At 37.2% G+C, this 20,004-nt stretch overlaps 1 protein-coding gene across 3 annotated transcripts in view; it reads right to left on the bottom strand.

Annotated features, from left to right (window-relative positions):
- Positions 1 to 4,724: 4,724 nt before the first annotated feature.
- Positions 4,725 to 20,004, bottom strand: part of VAV3 (vav guanine nucleotide exchange factor 3) — a 124,426-nt gene continuing 109,146 nt past the window's right edge. For 2 of the 3 annotated variants that reach the window (XM_072420031.1, XM_072420030.1), the window contains 4 exons: positions 18,518 to 18,605; positions 14,433 to 14,562; positions 8,027 to 8,178; positions 4,725 to 6,144 (listed from right to left, as the gene is read on the bottom strand). In XM_072420031.1, coding sequence (XP_072276132.1) covers positions 6,103 to 6,144; positions 8,027 to 8,178; positions 14,433 to 14,562; positions 18,518 to 18,605 — 412 coding nt within the window. In that variant the 3' untranslated portion in view covers positions 4,725 to 6,102. The other variant, XM_072420032.1, reaches the window with a different exon arrangement.

Here is a 20,004-nt window from a genome sequence, read left to right on the forward strand (position 1 = left end):
CATACAAATAGTACTGTGAACCAAATGAGGCTATGAGACTACTGAGTAAGAAAGAAAAGAGAACCAGTCCCTTGTCCCTTGAAAAGAGACTGACCCTTGGGGAACACCAACAGGGAGGAGAGTGGGAGAGGAGGAATTACCATTGAAAGAATCTTGAAAGGAATGGTCAGATAGATAGGAATCAAACCAAGAGAGATACTAATGGAGAGCATGTTTTGGATTAGAAGGGGGTGATCAACAGTGTCAAAAGCAGAGGAAAGATCAAGAAGGAGGAGGGAAAAGTTGCCTTGAGACTTAGCTCTGAGGCGGTCATTGGCCACTTTAGTAAGAGCTGTTTCAGTGGAACAGGCAACTCAATTGCCAGACTGGAGGTTGTCACGGAGAGAGTTGGTGCTCAGGTTATCGGTGAGTCTTTTACAGACAAAGCGCACAAGACGTTTGGAAAAATATGGGAAAAGATTGATAGAACGGTAGCTAGAAGGTAGGAAGGGGTCTAGTGAGGGTTTCTTCAGGATAGGGAGAATAATGGCATGTTTGAAAGTGGAGAGGTATATACCAGTAGAAAGGGAAAGGTTGAATAGTTGGGTTAGTGTGGGGGCCAGGTTGAAGGAATGGGCACGGAATAGATCAGAGAGAATTGGGTCAAGCAGACAGGTAGTGATTGGAGATGATGAGAGAAGAGAGGAGACGTCATCCAGAGTAACAGGGCTGTGGGAGGTTAGTGATGGTATACAGGTGGAAGAGGTGAATATGGTTGAAGTAGCACGGTGAACACACACATCATGTCTGATTTTAACAATTTTGTCTCTAAAGTAGGTGGCTATGTCTTGAGCAGAAAAGGTAGTTGTGGGGGGAGCAGGTGTGGGGTTTTGAGTCTATTCGTAACACTGCTGAGAATAGTGTTGAGCTCCACACTGTATGTTGAATGTGCCAAGCAATGTAATCAAAAAACAAAAAGCCACCATGAGCAGGGAAATTTTTCTTTACTTGTCCCTTGATTTCGCATGTATCTTCTGCCAAAAACCTTTACCTTGTGGTGACTTTTTGTATTTTGAGATTTCGTTCTGCTTTAATTTTTTTTTTGTTTTTTTGTTTTTTATTGCTTCCATGGTACTTGGCTTACATTAAATATTTGATCTGTTTTTTTTGTGTGTGTGAGGGGGGGGCAGAAGTATACTTTAGAAAAAAAGAGCATGGATGTCTCTTCAATGTGACATCACACATCCTAATGTCAAAGTCTCAGCACTACTCCAGGGCATCAGCTTTTCCTCTGATCCAGTCCCAGGACTTAAGCTCTCATTTGGCTTGGTAGTTAAACTAAAACAACTAAATGTTTTATCTGAAAACCATGAAATGAAGGCCTTAAAACACAAAGAATACCCTTAACAACCTTAGCAATAAAACAGTTAATATGCATAGATTTATCTATTTTTGTCTGTGATTATGTATGGACCTGTAGTTTTGTTGTACATTTCAGTTGGCTTATGTAATACTGACTTCCACACTATTCTTACCATTGAAACATACATGTCCACCTCCACACAAAACCCTATAATTTTCTTGTATGCTCCCTTGCCTGAGTTCACTGCTCTTCCCTAAAGGGCAATATAGACTATTTAAAAATTCTTGTTTTGCTAAAAGGAAAATTACCTTTCTTGGACACACGTCGTACTAAAAAACGACAGTCATTATGCGTTCAAGTTTAGGTCTCCCTTTAATAACTGCATGCCATTTTTATATTATGTAAAATCGCAAGGAGAGCATATATTAGTGTCAGCCTGTCAAAAGAGGTTTCATTTTAGATTGGCTGTTCTGCTCACTAAATACCATTCATTTTGCTTTCATATCATTTCACGCTTGCTGACATCCCATCCGTGATGCTGACGCTTTGTCCTGTTGGCGTCTATAATTGATAACGCAGCCGTAAGGAGTTAGAAGAAATCAAAATGTTTGCATGTCTCTTGCATATTCAATAAGCAACTGTACTGGATTATACGCTCTTGATTTCTTTTTTTTATCTCAAAAATCATTTCAATGCTAGAATGCGTTTGCTTCATACGAATAGGTTTATGCTTCAATTTTGGCCATATCTCATATAAGATGTCCTGTATAACATGATACTCTCTTGTTAACAATGCATCCCACAATAAGATCAAATGGACTGTCCCCTTTACAGGGCTGGATTTACTGTAACTCTTCAAAAGCCAATGCCCTGGGCAAGAGAATACCAGAACAACACTAGATTAAGCTCAAAAATGGCTTTGTAATTGGTAATTGTATGTTTACTTTGCCTGCGGGCACTTACAGGTGAATACAGAAGCATACGCCAAAGGGTGGGAAAGACGGTCAGATATTTATTTTTAGGTGTCAGGGATTTACTTTTAGTTTCCACTGTTGTAATGTTATCTTTCAGTGCTGCTACTCACATGTTTTATTGCTTAGTTTCATGTTAGTGATTAATTTAGGGATTAGGTTAGATTACTGTTCAGGTCAAACGTTAGGGGATTCGGTTTTACTGTTAGGACAGCATTAGGTATAGATTTCAAGGGATTATGTTTTAGGTTGGTGGTGGAAAAAATGTAGCAGCAAGTCTGGGCCTTAAGTACTTGTGGACAGAACATCATTACGTGAGCAACAGTCTGTCCAGAAGGATTGGTCAGTGTTTCTGCTGGAGGAAAAAAAGGAATGACCTATGACCAACCTAAAGACTGCAGGAATTAAGGTATAAAAAATGCAGGCTAAAACTGTAAAAAACTTACCTTTACTTATATAGTGTTTTATAGTGTTCCGTTGGTGCTCTCTCTCTGTGCCTCAATTTTTTATACAAAGTTGGAAGTTAAAGCATTTTTTTTCAAGCAGACTTTTACTCAAAAAATTTAAACTTGCAGTACCTGGAACAATCTACTATTTGTATTAGATATATGATAAAGCCCAGGAAATGCTGGTATGGAATCCTCATAGTTGTATATCTGCAGTGTGACGTCATCTAAGGTCATCTACTGCTACTGTCATCTGATGTAGAGTACAGTAGCATAAAGTTGGGTTGTCCTTCCTCCCAATTCATCCTAAACCAGGTCAGAAAGACACATCTTCCTTACTGCTTCTGCTGAATCTGGTCATTTTTAAAGTTCATTTTCTCCTTGCGAGCTTTTAAAGTTATGTGCGTTTCCCTCACTACACATGTTACACTGCTGCTTTTTCAGATAATTCCTTCCGCTGGTGAAGTTGTTTTGAGAGTATTCCATCTAGGTCTGCTATGAAGAAACAAAACTCTTCTACCCTACCATGTTGGAGACCATTTCACAAGGCCACATCCAGCAAAGAAAATAGGTAAGTCCTAGGAAAAAGAATGTGTGCAGATGAACACCTTCAATCTCTTCTCTTAGGGTTTGTCTTTTGATATAGGACTACACCAGCAAGTCTAAATTTTAGAAAATCATTTTAGTATTGGCTTCATGTTGCACAACATTGTTGACCAATGCATACTGGAGTGGCAGTCATTAGGTGTTTTGGATAGATTGTGGAGGTGTTAGAATCCTTGTCATTGATGGCTAGCATGTTTGCCTGTGCAGTGTTGAGTTCCTTGGTTCATAACCTGGCCATCACTGCAATGAGTTTGTATTAGTTTTCTCCAGGCGTCTAAGTTTCCCCCACACCTCTAAAAACATGCAGGTAAGTCAATTGATCATTCCAGAAATTAACCCTGGTATGTGTGGACAATAAACAGCAAAATGAAAATGCCGCAACAACTGCCAGCTGCTCTACCCAATATAGATGGATAAATGAGAATAAAATGCAACCACAAAAATAATACAAATAAATCAGATGGTACTGATATCTGTGTCTCCTTGGGGAGATTCACCACTTCTTTATGTTCTTGTGACCACTGTCATAGACAGAAAGTGATGCACAATTAGCTGCCAATAGATACACCTGCTCCAGTAACAACTGTAGAACATTTCCCTCACTTTCAATTCATTTACTTTTGCCACACCAACCAAGAATGTGAAGATGAAATACTGAAAAAAAATTGTCTTTAGACTTTAAAGTAACCATGAGTTTGTTTTATGTTAAATGGGAAGCAGTACTTGAAACTGGCTCCTAAGGGTCCATGCATGTATGCATACCGAGCTTGTACAGCACCCTTGGCACATTCTGAAATTTTCAGCAATATCCAATAGTGAAGTGAACAGTGAGTTTAGACCTGCCACCATGTATTCTTATTGGCTACAATATAGATGTTCTTGGGGAGATGGGTGACTTAACATGCACTGCCCAAGTTTAGGGCTCCCTAGTTGCCATGGAATAACCTATGCAGAAACCCCAGACCCCATGGTGACAACAGATTTATTCTAAAGTTAACATACAGCCAGGAATCTCTTGTAGGCCATTACCTTTTTTTATTGCCACTGGTGTCCTAGTTGGAGAGGTTCCCATACTAACTGTATAGATACCAGTGTCACTGGGACAGAAGGGGAGAGATATACACACAGCAGAAAACCCAGAATTTCTAGACACTTCCCAGACTATCCAAGATAATAAAAGTTTGGTATGGAATTCAACTTGAAATAATAAACCCATATGTATACTGTAAAAGCTTGTTTTCTCAAAGAGTGCAGAAAAGCAGCATTGTTTTCTCTACCTGAAGAAAACTGTTTGAATCTTACATGTTTATAAGATAAAATAAATGTAGCAAACAAAGTGCAAAAACTCCACTCCAACAATAGCACAAAAACTTTTCTTTTAATGTATTCCTCAATAGCCATATAACAAGTGACAATGATATGTGCATTAAATGTGCAAACCCAAATATTACCTATTACCTTAAAAAGTAGTAGTGACATCATCACTGGCCAATACATAGCTAGTGCACACAGCAGGAGAGACACAGCGGCTCAACCCACTACAAGCTGTGTGCAGACAACTACAGACGGAACAGTTGCTCTGTACAAAAATATGACATCAGTGACTAGTCCTTATTTGCATTGAACCTCCTGCACACAGGCAGAATAATGGAATTATTTTATGATGGATTACTGGAAGTAATACACAAATGACACCAAGATCAAGTAAGAATACACATTTCTCTTGTATTTAAACTGTATTTGTTTAGCTCAGATTTGCTCTTGAAGCTTCTCTTTCCAATCCCTTTATGGCTTTCAATCACTGAAATGAAAGTTTACGGACACTGTGACTTCACAGTATTTCACTTAAAAATGCACTAAAAAAAAGATGACAATAGCCATCGAAATTATTCATATGTTCTTCACCATTTCAATCATATGCTTCCATTTTCTTAAACAACAAAATGGAAGAAGGTCTGTTGCCAACAAAACTGTTGTTTTCGGTGACTTCAGAACTGCAGATGGAAACAAAGATTAGTGTATGCACAGAAAACTTCAATTGCTAATATAACCTAGAACATAAATTTACAACTATTATGTAGAGGTATGAAATAAATAAATAAAAACATTATTTTGGTGCTGATGTATGACTACAGAACATAGACAGTGGTAATGGGTATACAATATTTATACTGGGGCTCAAAATGAATTATAGGCTCTTTACTAAAATTTGACATTTTGATTTTGACCCAGATACTAAAGGGATGCTTGTACCAGAACATGTAAAAGAATACCATTGGAGATCCTACTTAAACTTTCACTCCACATTTCAGCTCAGGAGCCTTTTCATATTTAACTATATAGGCAACATGATTACTGCTAGCGGATATGGCTTTGAGTTTTAGTACTATTTATTTGCAAACATATTATAAGTTAATATATGTTCTTTTTGTTATACCAGGAAATGGACACAATTGTCTTTATAAAAAGTCTCTTATATACAAGTTATACAGAGGTTTGAAGTCTCTTCTTGAGTTGTGCATGCTACCCCGACTCATAATTTGCAAACTGTTTGGTATAGCATGGTTCCTTGGGGTCTCCTGGGCATGTTGACCAGTTCTGAAGAGAACCTGGTAACTGCTTACAGTTGTGCCAAGTCCATATTGGATGATACAACTCTTCAAAGACTGGAGATAGGGTCTTGACGGTCATTCGTCTTAAGGTGTCAGGAATTCACCCAATTAATGTATTATTACATTCATTCATCTTCTTCTACATATGTGGATGGAAACCAGCCAACCTAAAAAAAGAACAAATAAATAAATGCCACAATTCCATTTCAGCTTACCATTCAATCTGAATAAACACATTGTGTTTAATTAAACATCAAGAATTGCTAATATATGTCAGTATGTCATTGTGGCAGTCATTTTCCTGAATAACTGGGAGAATTTTTACTAAAATACAACTAATCATATGGACACACAAAAGTATTATTAGTAGTGGATCAATATTAATAATATTACCAATATTTAAAAATCACTTTGAAGTTTTGCAGACTTGCAGTGAACAAAATGGTTATTGTGCCCTAGCAGTACACTGAAATATGTTGTCACGCACGGAGAGACATGACCACTAGGAGGCGTATGGAAGTGGTGTGAGTCCTGAAAAGGGCCAAGCCACAGAGTCTGAGCAGTACCCAGGTTTTCTTCAGAGCCTCTGATGGTGAGGCTGTTGCGCCGCTGGTTACGGCCAGGTTGCAGTCCTTGGGCACACCAAGGTGGGCAAGCACGGTACCAAATCACCAGGCAGGAGGATAGTCAAGGAAAGCCGTGGTCGAGACAGGTAGCCAGGGATCCAGGAGACAGACAGCAATGACACAAGGGCAACTGCGGGCACAGGGAACACAGGAGACACTGGAAACAGGGCATAGGAGAAGCAGGGAGAAACACAGGCAGACAGGAACAGCACAGGGAAGTTGGCTGGAAACCAACAGACTGGACTATGAGGGGTAACACAAGAGCTGGACACAGGAAACACTAGATTAAGCAGCAGGTGTACAGGAACTAGTTCACAGAACTAAGGGCTCAGCACAATGGGGACACAAAGGTGACACAACTTGTTGCACAAACACAAAATGGAGTCTGAGAGCAAGCTAAACACCCAGGGCTGGTTAAGAGGCTATTTTTTGATTGGCCAGCGGAATGGACAGAGTTGATAAAGCTTGGAAACAGAGGCACACCCAGCATCAGAACTGTGCAGGGGGGAGATGCCTGTGCTTCCTAGTGAGGAACACGTAAGTGTGACACATGTAACATTTGTCTTAAGTTCCTCATAAGATATAGCAGTGTGCTTTCTGTTATGTTAGGGCACTCCTATGTCTCATAGCTGTATATTAGCAGAGGAAGATCTAGGGCACTTCTTGCCTCTGGAGGCTAGGCTTGGGTAATTTGGAATGAGATTTGGTGATGTCACTATTGTGCTGCTCTCTCTTTGGGAGCCCCTGAGAAAGTAAACCCTGCCTCAACCAATATGGCAGCCTCCAAGCAGAATCTAGTATATAAAAAGCATGGTATTTTGGTAAAGAAGAGAGGATCCGCTGCAAAGAGACTGCAGACAAAATACATAAAACACCAATGAGATTAATGAAAGAGACAGAGCTAAAGAAGATGCCATTTCGTATAGTACTGTAAAGAAAACAGCTGATGAATTCAAGTGTGAAGGTGCATGTGAAAGATAATTTGTGGTTAGGCAGACCATTGTAGGTCATCACTCAAGAACAAGTGGACATTGTACAAAAAACAGTACTACAAGAGAGAAGATTATTGGTCAGGCAATTTAGTGAAACACTGAATACACTAAAGACAACAGAAATGATAAAGAAAAATGCTCTACTAAAATAAAACAGCAAATTATCAGTTTAACTTCATTAAATAGAAAACTGGATTTTCCCTAGTGTTTTTGTAGCTAATCTGCTAGCTATTTTGTATGAGCATTTCAGACCACAACAAGAATGCATACAAATATCAAGATAAACATGACTGTACAAAATGCTGATGAATAAAAAAAAAGCCTAATTAGTATAAAAGTAATCTTCATAGTGAATTATTTTGCGCATTGTGTTAAGCAAATACGTTTTATAGTTATACCCTAATGGTTTTCAACCTCCCCCGATTCCTTACCTTTCCATTAGATTCTCCTCTCCACCAACCATTTGTTCCTGCTTTGGTATAGATCTTCACCACATCACCCTTGATTAGGGACAGCTCTCTCATGTCTCTGGCACAGAAATCGTAGCGAGCAATGGCAATACCTAGAACCTTGGGATTGAGAACTAGAAGAACACAAAAAAAATATTTAAAATAAGAATTACTGAAACGAGCAAACAAGCAAGAAACCAGCAAATATGAAGCCAGACCTTTATATAAAACCTGAAAGGTGATAACAAGATCCTTCTAAGATAACCATATTTGCTTAGATTGAGCCCATGTCATGCCTTTCAAAATACGGTATCTGGTATTTATATATTATATAATGCCCAAATAAACCACAATATTTTGTAAACTGAACAAAACATGATTGGAGGCACAAGATAGGATGTCAGTGTTAGTCAAAACATGCATGCAATGCATCTAATATAATGCAACCTATTCTAGTATACTATAAAATGTAGGAAACTCATTTTGATAGTAAAAATGACTTTTTAGATTAGTGTGACAGTGTACTGAGCAACCAGTTCACAAAAAAATGATTTCACATATGTTATTTTATTTGTCTGTCAGGACAATTGATTATTTTCTAAAGACTTTAATGGATAAATGTAAAAATGGTGCTTGTTGATTGGAGCAGGGCTGTCTCATTGGGATAAGGAGTCAGTCAGTCAGCCCCTATGTAAGCTACAAAAAAAAAAAAAAACAATATGATCTTACAGGGGGCTTCTTTCCTCATTTCCCACATGGCATCAGAGTTTTGAGAATGGACAAAAGGTAAGTAAATACTACTGCCAGATGGTGAAGGAGTAAAGTTTATTTTAAAACAAAATAGTGTGACTGTATTATGATTTTAAAGCATGTTTTTGGTACAATCAAAGGGTAATAATAAGGGTAATAAAAGGGTAAATTATAAGAAGAATAAGGGTAATAGGTAAATATGTAAATGTAACACTACAGGAAAACCATAGAAAGTTACAAAAAGACTGAAGAAACCTTTATAAATATGAAAAAAAGAAAAGGGTATGCAATTGTAATTGTGGGCTATTTAGTTATGACATACTGTTAATAGGGAGCTAAATAGAAGAAACCTTTACTGAGCCTAAACTAAATAAATATAATCACTGAATTGCTTTGTTGCATATTACCATCAAATCCCAAAACAAGCCTGTGGTCTACAGTACCAGGCTGCAACAAAGCTCGCTGATACCAGCTGTCAAATGCCCAGACTCTTTTTTTTAGGAACCGGGTCTGCCATGCTAGTGTGCAATGAGCTGGTAAGGTGCCAAGGGGAATCTGACAACTCAGAGGCAGGTGTAAAGGTGCCTTTACAACTTATTCACACTTGTGTGCTTTAGTGCACACTCCCTAACACTATTGCTTGTATTACATTAAAGCAGCCAAATTATTTCAAATGGTCTTTCAATGTATCTCAGCGTATTAAAAACATGCAAGCTTAATATTTTTTCAAACTTCAGCACGCCACAAAGAACACAGTATTTCTAACGGTGTGTTGGAGTACACTATAGAGAAAGTTTGTTCATGTACACTGTATATGTTATTTGGGGTGCTATTTAGTACAATAATAATGCAATGCAACACACATATACTGCATGTTCCTACAAATAAGTAAATGCAGCCTTACAGTGATCACTGAAGCAAGGGCTATTGGGATAGGCTAAAGACTAAAATTCAGTTGGCCCCTGTAGAAATATGCACAAAATTGCGCACAGTGTGGGGGAAAGGGACCTACCATGAACTATCAAGTACTAGAGAATAAATGTAATCTTCTATGGAATATATATCATATATATCATATGTATATCTACATGCATTACCTTCTTTTTTTACACTTATCATGATCATTGGGCTATTCTAGAAGTTTTATTCTGTCTGTGTGTATAGGTAATCTATGGCACCCAACAACATTAATAAAATAGACTAGTTCAGAAATAAATGGAAGGAAATGAAAGGAGTGTAATGGGAGAAAGAATGATAATTTAATATAAATTATAAAGGAGAAAAAGCTCAGACTATATATAAATTCTAGGTAAAACATCTAACAAACATGATGATACAAAATGATACCTCCTACACAAATGGACTGTGCAAGGCCAGTGTAATGATATAGATACAATATAAATGTGCAGTAAAATGGAAGGAATAAATTAAACTAAACAGTTGCACCTCTATGTTCATAATAAATTGTTCATGTGTGTAAAAGGTTCACCTAAAGTGGACCTTGCATGAAAAGTCCAAATAAAACTGCAGTACTAAAAAAAACTCACCTTCTAGTGTTCGGGCCTGAAAACCCAGAGAATCCAAAATCTATTGAGAATCTTCACTAGATTTGGGATCCTGAGTTTTATCTGAGGATGGAGACACATCATACCTCTTTCTTGCAGTGTTTTTATTATTAAGTGGGAAAGGAGGGGGTGGGATAAGTAAATCTAGCATTTCCATGCAAGGTCCACCTTAAAATAGTAATAGTCATTTTCTTTGTTTCCCATAACTCATTATATAGCAGAACTGTATAATGATACAAATATATTTAATATATTTTAGGTTAGGTTTTAATATCATGCATTTGAAAATGAATTTAGGTTTTCATGCATTCATGTTAGGTAACCACAGTCAACCTCATTTTACAGAACGCGCACACTCTGCAAATAACCCATGGACTGTAACTGAAGGAGCAGCATTTCTTCTGTGATAGGACAGTATTAATAATAGAGAATCAGCGAAATAATTTCAACCTAAAAGACACATTTTTTTAATCAAGTTTTTGGGTCAGGATGGTTTTGGCTATAGCTTTTTTGGTGTAAACTGTTCATAGCACAAACAGTACAGTGTTCTCCCCAGCTCCTTTTAGCTGGGCGGACCACCCAACTGTTTATGACACAATACAGGGACATCCTGCATACAGTTTTTTCCCACCCAGCCTAAAAAAAAATCTGAGGGGAATACTGCAGTACATTATCAAGGAAATAACATCATTGTAATGGTTAGTAAAAACATACATGTGCCTTTACACTTCTACAATGGCTGCCTAGGTTTATAAAGGCTGAAATGAATATCTAAACTTTTCTAAACCATGACTCACAGTCATCCACATGGCATGATTTAAGTCACCATTTACAGAGCTGCCAACTTTTTACACGGATAATGACTGCATGCTCTATTAATGGCTTAGTGATTGTACAGTAGTGTTTCTATCTTCAGCATTCAAAGACCAATAAATGTAAATCTAAATATTAAACAAATTTTAATTTTGTACATAACAGAAAAAGGTTGAAACCCCCACTTTAAAGGAAGAACAATTATAATTTACCCTGGACTTCTGTGGAAAGATATATGACACAGATGCTATTTACCAAACAGGTGCATTGGAGAAGAATGCAGAAACACTTGCAGTTAGAAAAAACAAGTTTACTATAGGCAGATGGTTCTGCATAGTAAATTCCTCTTTCCACAGGTCACCATTAGTATTGTCTTTGTTTTAATAAGACAGTACTGACCCTTATATTGTGGGCAATTTTGGTAGTTTGAAAGAAGGTAAATGGCAGGTTTGTAACATACACTAGTTGTCATGCTTATAGAGGAAATGCAAAAAAAAAATATGAGTTTATAGTAAGTGTATTCCTCCCTTGGCTCCTGCAATGTTTATATCATGCTTTGGGAAACACTCATTTATATTTCATTCCTCAGTACCCAACTTTTGATTTCCTAAAATGAGCTGGTAAGAATACACATATTGTTCTAATTGTGGACTTTGAACACCTGTAGCAAATAAAAAACTAATCTGGATTTGAGCATGCAGCTCAGCAGAAAACATGCAGTCACCAGGATATTCATGTGAAAAATTGGCAACTCCTACAGTGAGGCACAGGCAAGAGGAATAAGAAGCAGTGCAATAGCTACCTGACCAGAAGGGAGCAGTGGAAGGGGGCACAAAGCCGTACTCAGGTGCAGTAACAAAAGCAAACCCACATAGCACAGACGTAGCTTTGAAAGAAGACAGACAAGCAAAGACCAGGGTCACAACTGCTTTACAGATTTACTAGAAATTAAATTGTACTGGATCTACACAGCATCACTAAGCAGCGCAACTAAGATCCACAGGGGCCTATTTATAAAGATCAGCAAAACAACTGCGTCTAGGCTTAGGCAGCAGTAAATTATTGACAAACGACAGATGGAAAGTCTTTATTACCCGACACAATCTATTTACAAAAAATGTATTTTGCTGAAATATGTTCACCTGTGATGAAATATGGAAAAGAATGAGTGGGTAGATTGCCCAGAGCAGCTTTATAAGTAGGTTAAACTGTCAAAAATGGATTCTGACCTTTTATAAATAGACCCATGGTAGCAATAAGTAGCACAGCCATACCTCCATCAGCTCACACAAAGCATAGTTCACTCACAGGCTCTCTGCTCTTCTTGAAAGTAAAACAACAAAAACAACAATATAGTCACAGGAAGACTATGAATGCTGTTGTGTGAAACTGAAAAATAATTTATTATATGGGAATATATGGCAATCCAATCTATGCTTATTAAAGTAGGATTTTGACAAATGTCAAGCTGCATTTTTGTGGCTGTCCTGATATCACTGTACCGGAACTCATAAACTGTGACTTTTCAGCTGATCTAGACCTAATTAATAAAAGCTATGAGGTACAGCTACACTACATCATGCATGCACTAACGAAAATCTCCAACGTAATATCACTTTGCCTACCTAAACTACCCATTTATTTTCATAATTAGTCAGGTAGGACCTGGTATTATGTAGTTGATGGTAAGAGGAATGTATAATCAGACTACATCATGTGTAGACGGCAGTTTGTACTGGCAGCTGTGATCACCATAAAATACATAATTTTCACTGTAACTTTATATTTTATTTATAACTATATGCCAGGCTCCATTAAAAAGTGTATTTCCCAAGTAATTTCACTATGGTCAGAGAGGCAAGGTTGCCATCCCCTCACATTTTTTTTACTAACAAAATGTGAAAAATGTATTGACAAAATTATAGAAAGTTGCAAATCAAATAAATAAGTCAAAAAGGGGTTGTAAAAAATTCAGTATGACTAATTGGTTAATAGTGCCCATGGTGCACTAAAACTGGTGTGTATATTGAACTGAATGCACTGCAAAAAGGGAGGCAACAGTTCCCCTGTCATCAGTACTTCGCAGCAACTGGTAGGGTTTAATAGCATAAAAATAGTGTGCCATAGTGAAATAATGAGCTAAAAGTGGTGGAGCAAAAATTCTGCAGTGTCAATTGGTGGAAGGAAATGCCCCAGTGTCAATCGGAGAAATACAAATTCTCAAAGTTGGAAATGTCACCATTACATTTGAATAAAGAAGCAGAAATTTTTTTTTTTAGGTACTCTGACCTCACGGATGTTTATTGGTTGCTATGTGTATGTGTATACACTGGCCAAGATTTATGGACATCTGATTACCACCCCTATATTGGACATCACATTCTAAAACAAAGAACATTTACAGGAAGTTCCCCCCTTCTTTATGGCTTTATCAGCCTTTACTCTTCACTCTTCCATAAAGGCATTCCACAATATTTTATTATTCCACAAGATATATATTTGTGTCTAGGGCAATTTGTGTTAGCCAAAGGAGCATTTGTGAGGTCAGGTACAGATGTTGGACAAGGGGACCTGGCCCGCAACCAGCTTTTCAATTTAAGGTGCTCAATGGGCTAAACTCAAATTCATCTATACAGAAGGGGGCCCAAGCTTTTGCCATACAAAAAGGAAGTGCACAAATATAGTGTGTATATTTTCTTTGTTTGCTGCAGCAATAACAGAATCCCTTACTAAAATGCCTCAATAATTTTAAAGGTTATCCATAGACTTTAGAACTTATTGTTATGATGTGAAACATAAACATTTGCTGTATAACATATAAAGGTTTGAATATAATAGATTGTTATGAAAGAATATAACATTCTTGTTTAGCAACATGAACATTACTAGACAAACCAGACTGCTGATATTACACTCATGACTGTCAACAGATAACTGCAGTTATTCACAGTTACTGGACTACTACTACAAATCATTTCCCAAGTGTAGGCATTAAAAAACAAAAAAAATAAAACATTCTGTAAATCCATCCCAGACATAATAATATACCTCATTATCCCAGAACATCTGTGATAAAAAAATATCCCTCTTGTCTAGAGAAGACCTCTGAACTCTTTCTAGCAGTATAATTGCTACCTGGTATTTTTTTCTGCAGAATTAAAAAAGTAATTGCTTCTTTTGTTAACGTAAAAATGGAACTAGTCGAGGATAATAATAACAAAGAATCTTGCTTACAAAGCATTCAGTGAATGGATACTTACACATCCCAGATGATCTGTTACTTGCATGGCCAACCTGATTTTCCACAGCTTTGTAAGGAAAAAGAAGGGTTGTATCCAAACTCCTAAAACCTTCCCGAAGAGACTGATGCTTATAATACTCTACAAGCTCCTGTGCAAAAAATTCAACATGGATGGATGTAAGGGCAATAATGATAACAAATAAAATGTTAATATGCAATAGATATATACTTTTTATATACAATGTATTAATAAGATTTATTGTCATTTTGCAAAAATGTAGTCATAAATATCCCCTACTAAATAACCTTGTCCTACCAAATAAAAGCTGATGTTTTTTATTAAACTGAACCAAGCCTAAGTTAAAATGTTTCCTTGTAGTGTGGTTGTCTTCAAATTAATCCCTGTGCTGTGCGCAGCTTCATGGGTCCTAGGCCTAGGCATTGCTTAGGACCTACACTTCTGCTCCTGAAACTAAGCCTTACTGCCTGTATTTCATGTGCCAAATGTCAGAATTTTAGCAGAATGAATGGCATTTGACATACGGTTTTTAGGGAGTAAGGGTTAATGTCATGTAATGTCATGTCATGTCATGTCATCGCTTCACCATAAAATATTTAGACATCTCGACCAGTATACAGCCTGGATCCTGAATTGATGGGACTCCACAAGAATACAGGGCTTATTTAAAAGTGAAAACAAGAATGTGCACCACAAGATGACCAATGTTACTTTAGAGATGGTTAGGGCCAGGTGACAGCACATCAACTGGTCACAGTGCTGCTTCCTGAAACACAACTAGCTAATATCATTTAATGATGACACTTTGCCTAACATGTTGATATATACGATATGATAACTTTGTAACATGGTTACACATGGAGTGCATAACTTTAGAGCACATTAACAACCTTCCCTTGAAAAAAGTCACCTCCTATTCCCAGTATCCCCTGTAAATACTATGTGTTTTGCCATGGTGTTGTTGGCGCAGACAAGGGAATTAGAAAATATGCTGCAGTAAAAAAGCAGCTTAGTTCCTGCTCCCTGTCCAGTCATTGGTCGCTAGTACTACAAAGCTTCCAGGTCCCAGTCACTAGATGAGTGTTTTAGTGTTAAACCTGTCTGTGGATTTCCTAGTCACTAGCTCCGGACTGTCTGACCTCCTGTTTGTTCCCCTGTTCTGCTTCCGTGAGCTTGTTGACTCACTAGCCCCCTTGGCCTCAACCACTATACTTTGCCAAGGCTAACCTAAGAATCATACACAAGTAAACAGTCAGCCAGGCCGATGATCCAACACAGGCTTTGTACACATGTGCAATCATTGTCGTTGGAAAGGATCTTTCACGATCCATTCCAATGACTAACGACTGCACGATGCATGAACAATTGCTGTACATACAGCACCATTCTGCTCTATGGAGAGGTGAGGGAGAAAATGATGGCGCAGCACCCTACTGCACTCTCTACCCCTTTACTTCCATTAGGATTGTTTGTTATCCAACGTCCGTGGATCCGCCAGGACGGTCGTTCGTGCAATGGACGATGAGTCCTGTACACACGTAAGATTATCGTCTGATATCGGCCCTGAGCCAATAATCGGACGGGTACAATTGCATGCGTGTACGTTGGGAGAGAACAATCCAGTGGTCGTGCATGAAAGTTCAAACAGCAAGTAAGGGATTTAGAAAGTTTGGTTGGGAGTAAACAAGACTAAAGTCAATACAGGTAGAAACAGATAATAGTCAATTATTATCAGGAACAAACAAAAACCTTAGCAATTAGCAAACACTGGGAGGAATAAGATGCTGGAATTTCCTGATTTAGTTGATCACTACTTTTCCTCTGACAGTTGACCTCCAACTTTACTCAATAAACTGCCAGACATGTAAGCATCATCAGACCACCTTCAAAGTGTTGCAGAGTATTTGATTATACTAATGCTATTACTATGCTAATGAGTTAGTGGGGCAGAAGGGGCCATCCCAGAAAATGCTTATTACAGAAGAACAAAAGCAATTAAAGAAGGTTTCTTAATCTGTCCGATTGTTCTGCCCTTGGAGAGTATCAGCAGTATGCATTCACCTATAAAGACAAGATCACAGTCCAATCTAGTTAAAATGTCAGAATTATGTATCAATATTCTTAAATGTGTGGGGTAGATTGGGAGAAAGGGTAGGGGGGTATTTAGATCCTGTATCATTAGGTACTACTGAGTTGGAAATGGCACGTTGAATTATCCAAGCAATTTCTACAAATGAACTGTATGCTTGTATGCAAATGCAGCAGATTGACTCTAGTTAACTTTTACTTTTCAAAAAAATATATTTATGTAGTTTCTCTTGTTTTTAGTAGTTCATTCTTTTGTTGTCAGTGTCTAAACTAGTCAGATATTGCCTTTCAACATCTGACCTTGTTTTGTAAACAGGATAGTAATCATCCAATAGACTATTTATGGTAACAAAGTTCTTTTTTTTCAAATAAGTTTAAGCAGAATTTCCTGCAGGAACACTTATGAACACCTTTTTTTTTTTTTAACAAAGACTATTAAAATGCATACATTTCACAGGATATGAATCACAAAGTCCAATGAATTAGCCAACAAAAATTCTTAACATCCCACTGATCAACCATATCTTACAATTGTATAAATGCACCTAACATTTTTCTTTAGCAGCTTAGTTATTCTTTATATGACTCTAAGAAACGCTACTGTAGGCAGCTAGCCAGATGGATATGAAGAATTAATAACCGAGAAATAACCAGCCTCTAGCACTTCAAATACAAATAAAATAAATATATATAAGCAATATATTTAAATTGTAAGTGAACTAATTTACTCCCTCTATTCCAATTATACAAATATATTGTTTTGCTTTTATGGGTATGTTCTTTGGTTGTAAAACTCCATAAAACACCATTACAAACAGGCACAACTTGCAGAGTTTATGCGTTAAATTAAATCTCTTTCATTGTTATGTCTTCTAAAAGTCACTTTTTTCCTTTGAGGATTCATTGTAGTTTAAAAATAATACCAGAAAAACAATAAATTTACAGACAATAAAACAAACATATTACATCACACAAAGCAATACTATCATTTAAGAGAATAATGTTTAGTGATACTAGGGCAAATGCAAAAGAAGTGTTGGAAATAATGAACACAGAAAAAATAACCTAATAACTCAATGTCCCCATAATGCCAATCACAAATGTATCTTGACTTGAATAAAGCAACTTGCACTTTCCTAATTTCATTTTTCCACCAAAATCATTGTAGTAAGGGTATCAACAACATTAGACAACTTGGTATAAGATTGGCATATATTTGTAAACTTGTATCAGCTAAGTATGTATGGGTAAAAATCCAAATCAAATTCTGGACCATTAGTTATCACCTTAGGGCAGATCATATATAAGTGTCTGTGGAGTCAAATGTCTACTCAATTCATTTGTAAACAGCTGCACTAATATTTATTGGGCAGCATAAGGGAACCAAAGATTTACCCACATATAGCAAAGAAATGGTTTAACTTTAATAGAAGCCCTATTAGCAGTAAGTCTGTTTAGCTATCAGGAGCTAATAAAATGGTTGGCACTTCCTTTTTTCATCAAACACTGTTGGTGCATAGTAATTGGTTGCATCCTGTAGGAAGAGTCCTAGGTCAGAAATAAGTTCAAGTACAAACTTGGTGCATACAATATGCCCTTTACTCTAAGCAGCTAAATGATGGGGTAATTGAAGGGGAACTAAGTGTATAATAATGGTGGACCTGGCAACAAAATTAGTTTGCTTTGCCCAGAATTGGTAATGTACTGGTTCACTCTAAGCTTTAGCTCAATTGGCCCCTAAGCCAAAAATACATTTCTTATCATAGCACATTTACAGAAAGAGAGAACAGCATTTTTCAAGTTCCCATCCATCAAATGACCCTCACTTTATATATAGAGAGAGTTTGATGTGAGAAAACTAAATCATGCTCTGATATTTTCAGTCAGGAAGCAGAAAAGCCTTCAAGTTTGCCAGAGATGCTCTTGGGCAGAAAGAGTTTAACAAACAATAGATCAGTGTGACATTTTTTAAGGAAATGAACGGAATCAATGCTTACCATTAAACTTTTAAATTTCCTATTTTCTGCAATGCGAAAAAAGCCATCTCTCGTTAATATCTTGATGTGCTTCACTTCATTGTTGTACCTGCGGGCAAAACATAACTTCTGAATATAAATTTGCTTTTAATCAGCCAAGGATCAATAATTACCCGCGGGCAGGGCCCAAAACAAGAGTAAACAGATTCATTGCAGAGCCTGAGTGTATATTCCATCCAACACAGGCCTGACAACTCATTAACAGAATATATTTAGCAGGGTGAAGAAAACATGCAGTTTGTTTTTGAAAGATCAGGCTGCAGGATCATATTTAAATCCAATTAGCTCTTTCCTATACAACATGATTAAATTCAAATTATTTGTGGTTATGGGCCAGTGCGTCATTTTAATATTCAAAGGTGTCTCAATGAACTTCCCAGGTGCCAAGTTATCCAGAACTTTTGCATTGTATGTTGTGGTGAAGAACAATAAAAAGTCACAAGCTTTCTAGGCAGAAATGTGTAAGCCTATATATATGCAGTATTCATGCCAAGCTGAATTTGCATTTTTACCTGGTACATTATTGTACAAAATTTTGAGTTTTACAAACAATATATCCATCCTTACCTATATTCATATAACCTGTTCATAGTCTTGGCTAGGGACCAACTACTGGAAGGATATGTGATAGTCTGCAAATAACTGGACCTTGAACTACATAGTATGCCTACACTTTATATTTAGGAGATTCCTCTTTATGTCTGATTATAAACCAAATGGATATGTCACTATTGTTGTTAGACTAGTGTGTTCAAGTCTCCATTTTCCTAAAGAAGCAAATTGTGCAAAACGTGTCTACATGTCAACCTTTGGTGCATGTGGTTTTTCAATAAATCAAAGTTAAGAGTAACACAGGAAATCACATTTTTTATACTGGTTTGTTAGCATCTGAAATTGGCATCCCAATATTTTGCTCAGTAAATGTTGTTTGTTTCAACTCAATTGTCAACATTTTTTTAATTGCACATTTTATATATTCTTATTGTATAATATAGGGATGAAGAAAAAATGCTGATAGCAGGCTTTTTAAAACCTGAACAGACTGTGTAAGGAACTTCAGACTTGTCACAAACAACATTATTAGTCAAGTCCAGACACAAAGCAAACTGCTGCTATGGGCCCGGGAGTGGCAAACTGAACTAAAGGTCAATGGGTTTGCACATGTTGCCCTCATGTTTGCTATGTCCAAACTTCCTCCAGAGGAAGAAAATCAATGGTACCATGCCACAAACACAACTGTGCAAATGCACCCATAAAGTGTCTCCAAACCAATTCTATATACCCTGTTTCCCCTATGATAAGACACTGTCTTATTTTTTTTTGAAGGCCAAAATATGCTCTAGGGCTTATTTTCAGGGGATGCCTTATCTATCTGTCAGCCTCGCTTTTCACTGCACCCCTCCCCCTGTCATCCCACTGCACCCCTCCCCCGTGCACTAGTCGTCACT

The sequence above is a fragment of the Pyxicephalus adspersus genome, chromosome 8, assembly GCF_032062135.1.
Source record: "Pyxicephalus adspersus chromosome 8, UCB_Pads_2.0, whole genome shotgun sequence".
NCBI lineage: Eukaryota > Metazoa > Chordata > Amphibia > Anura > Pyxicephalidae > Pyxicephalus > Pyxicephalus adspersus.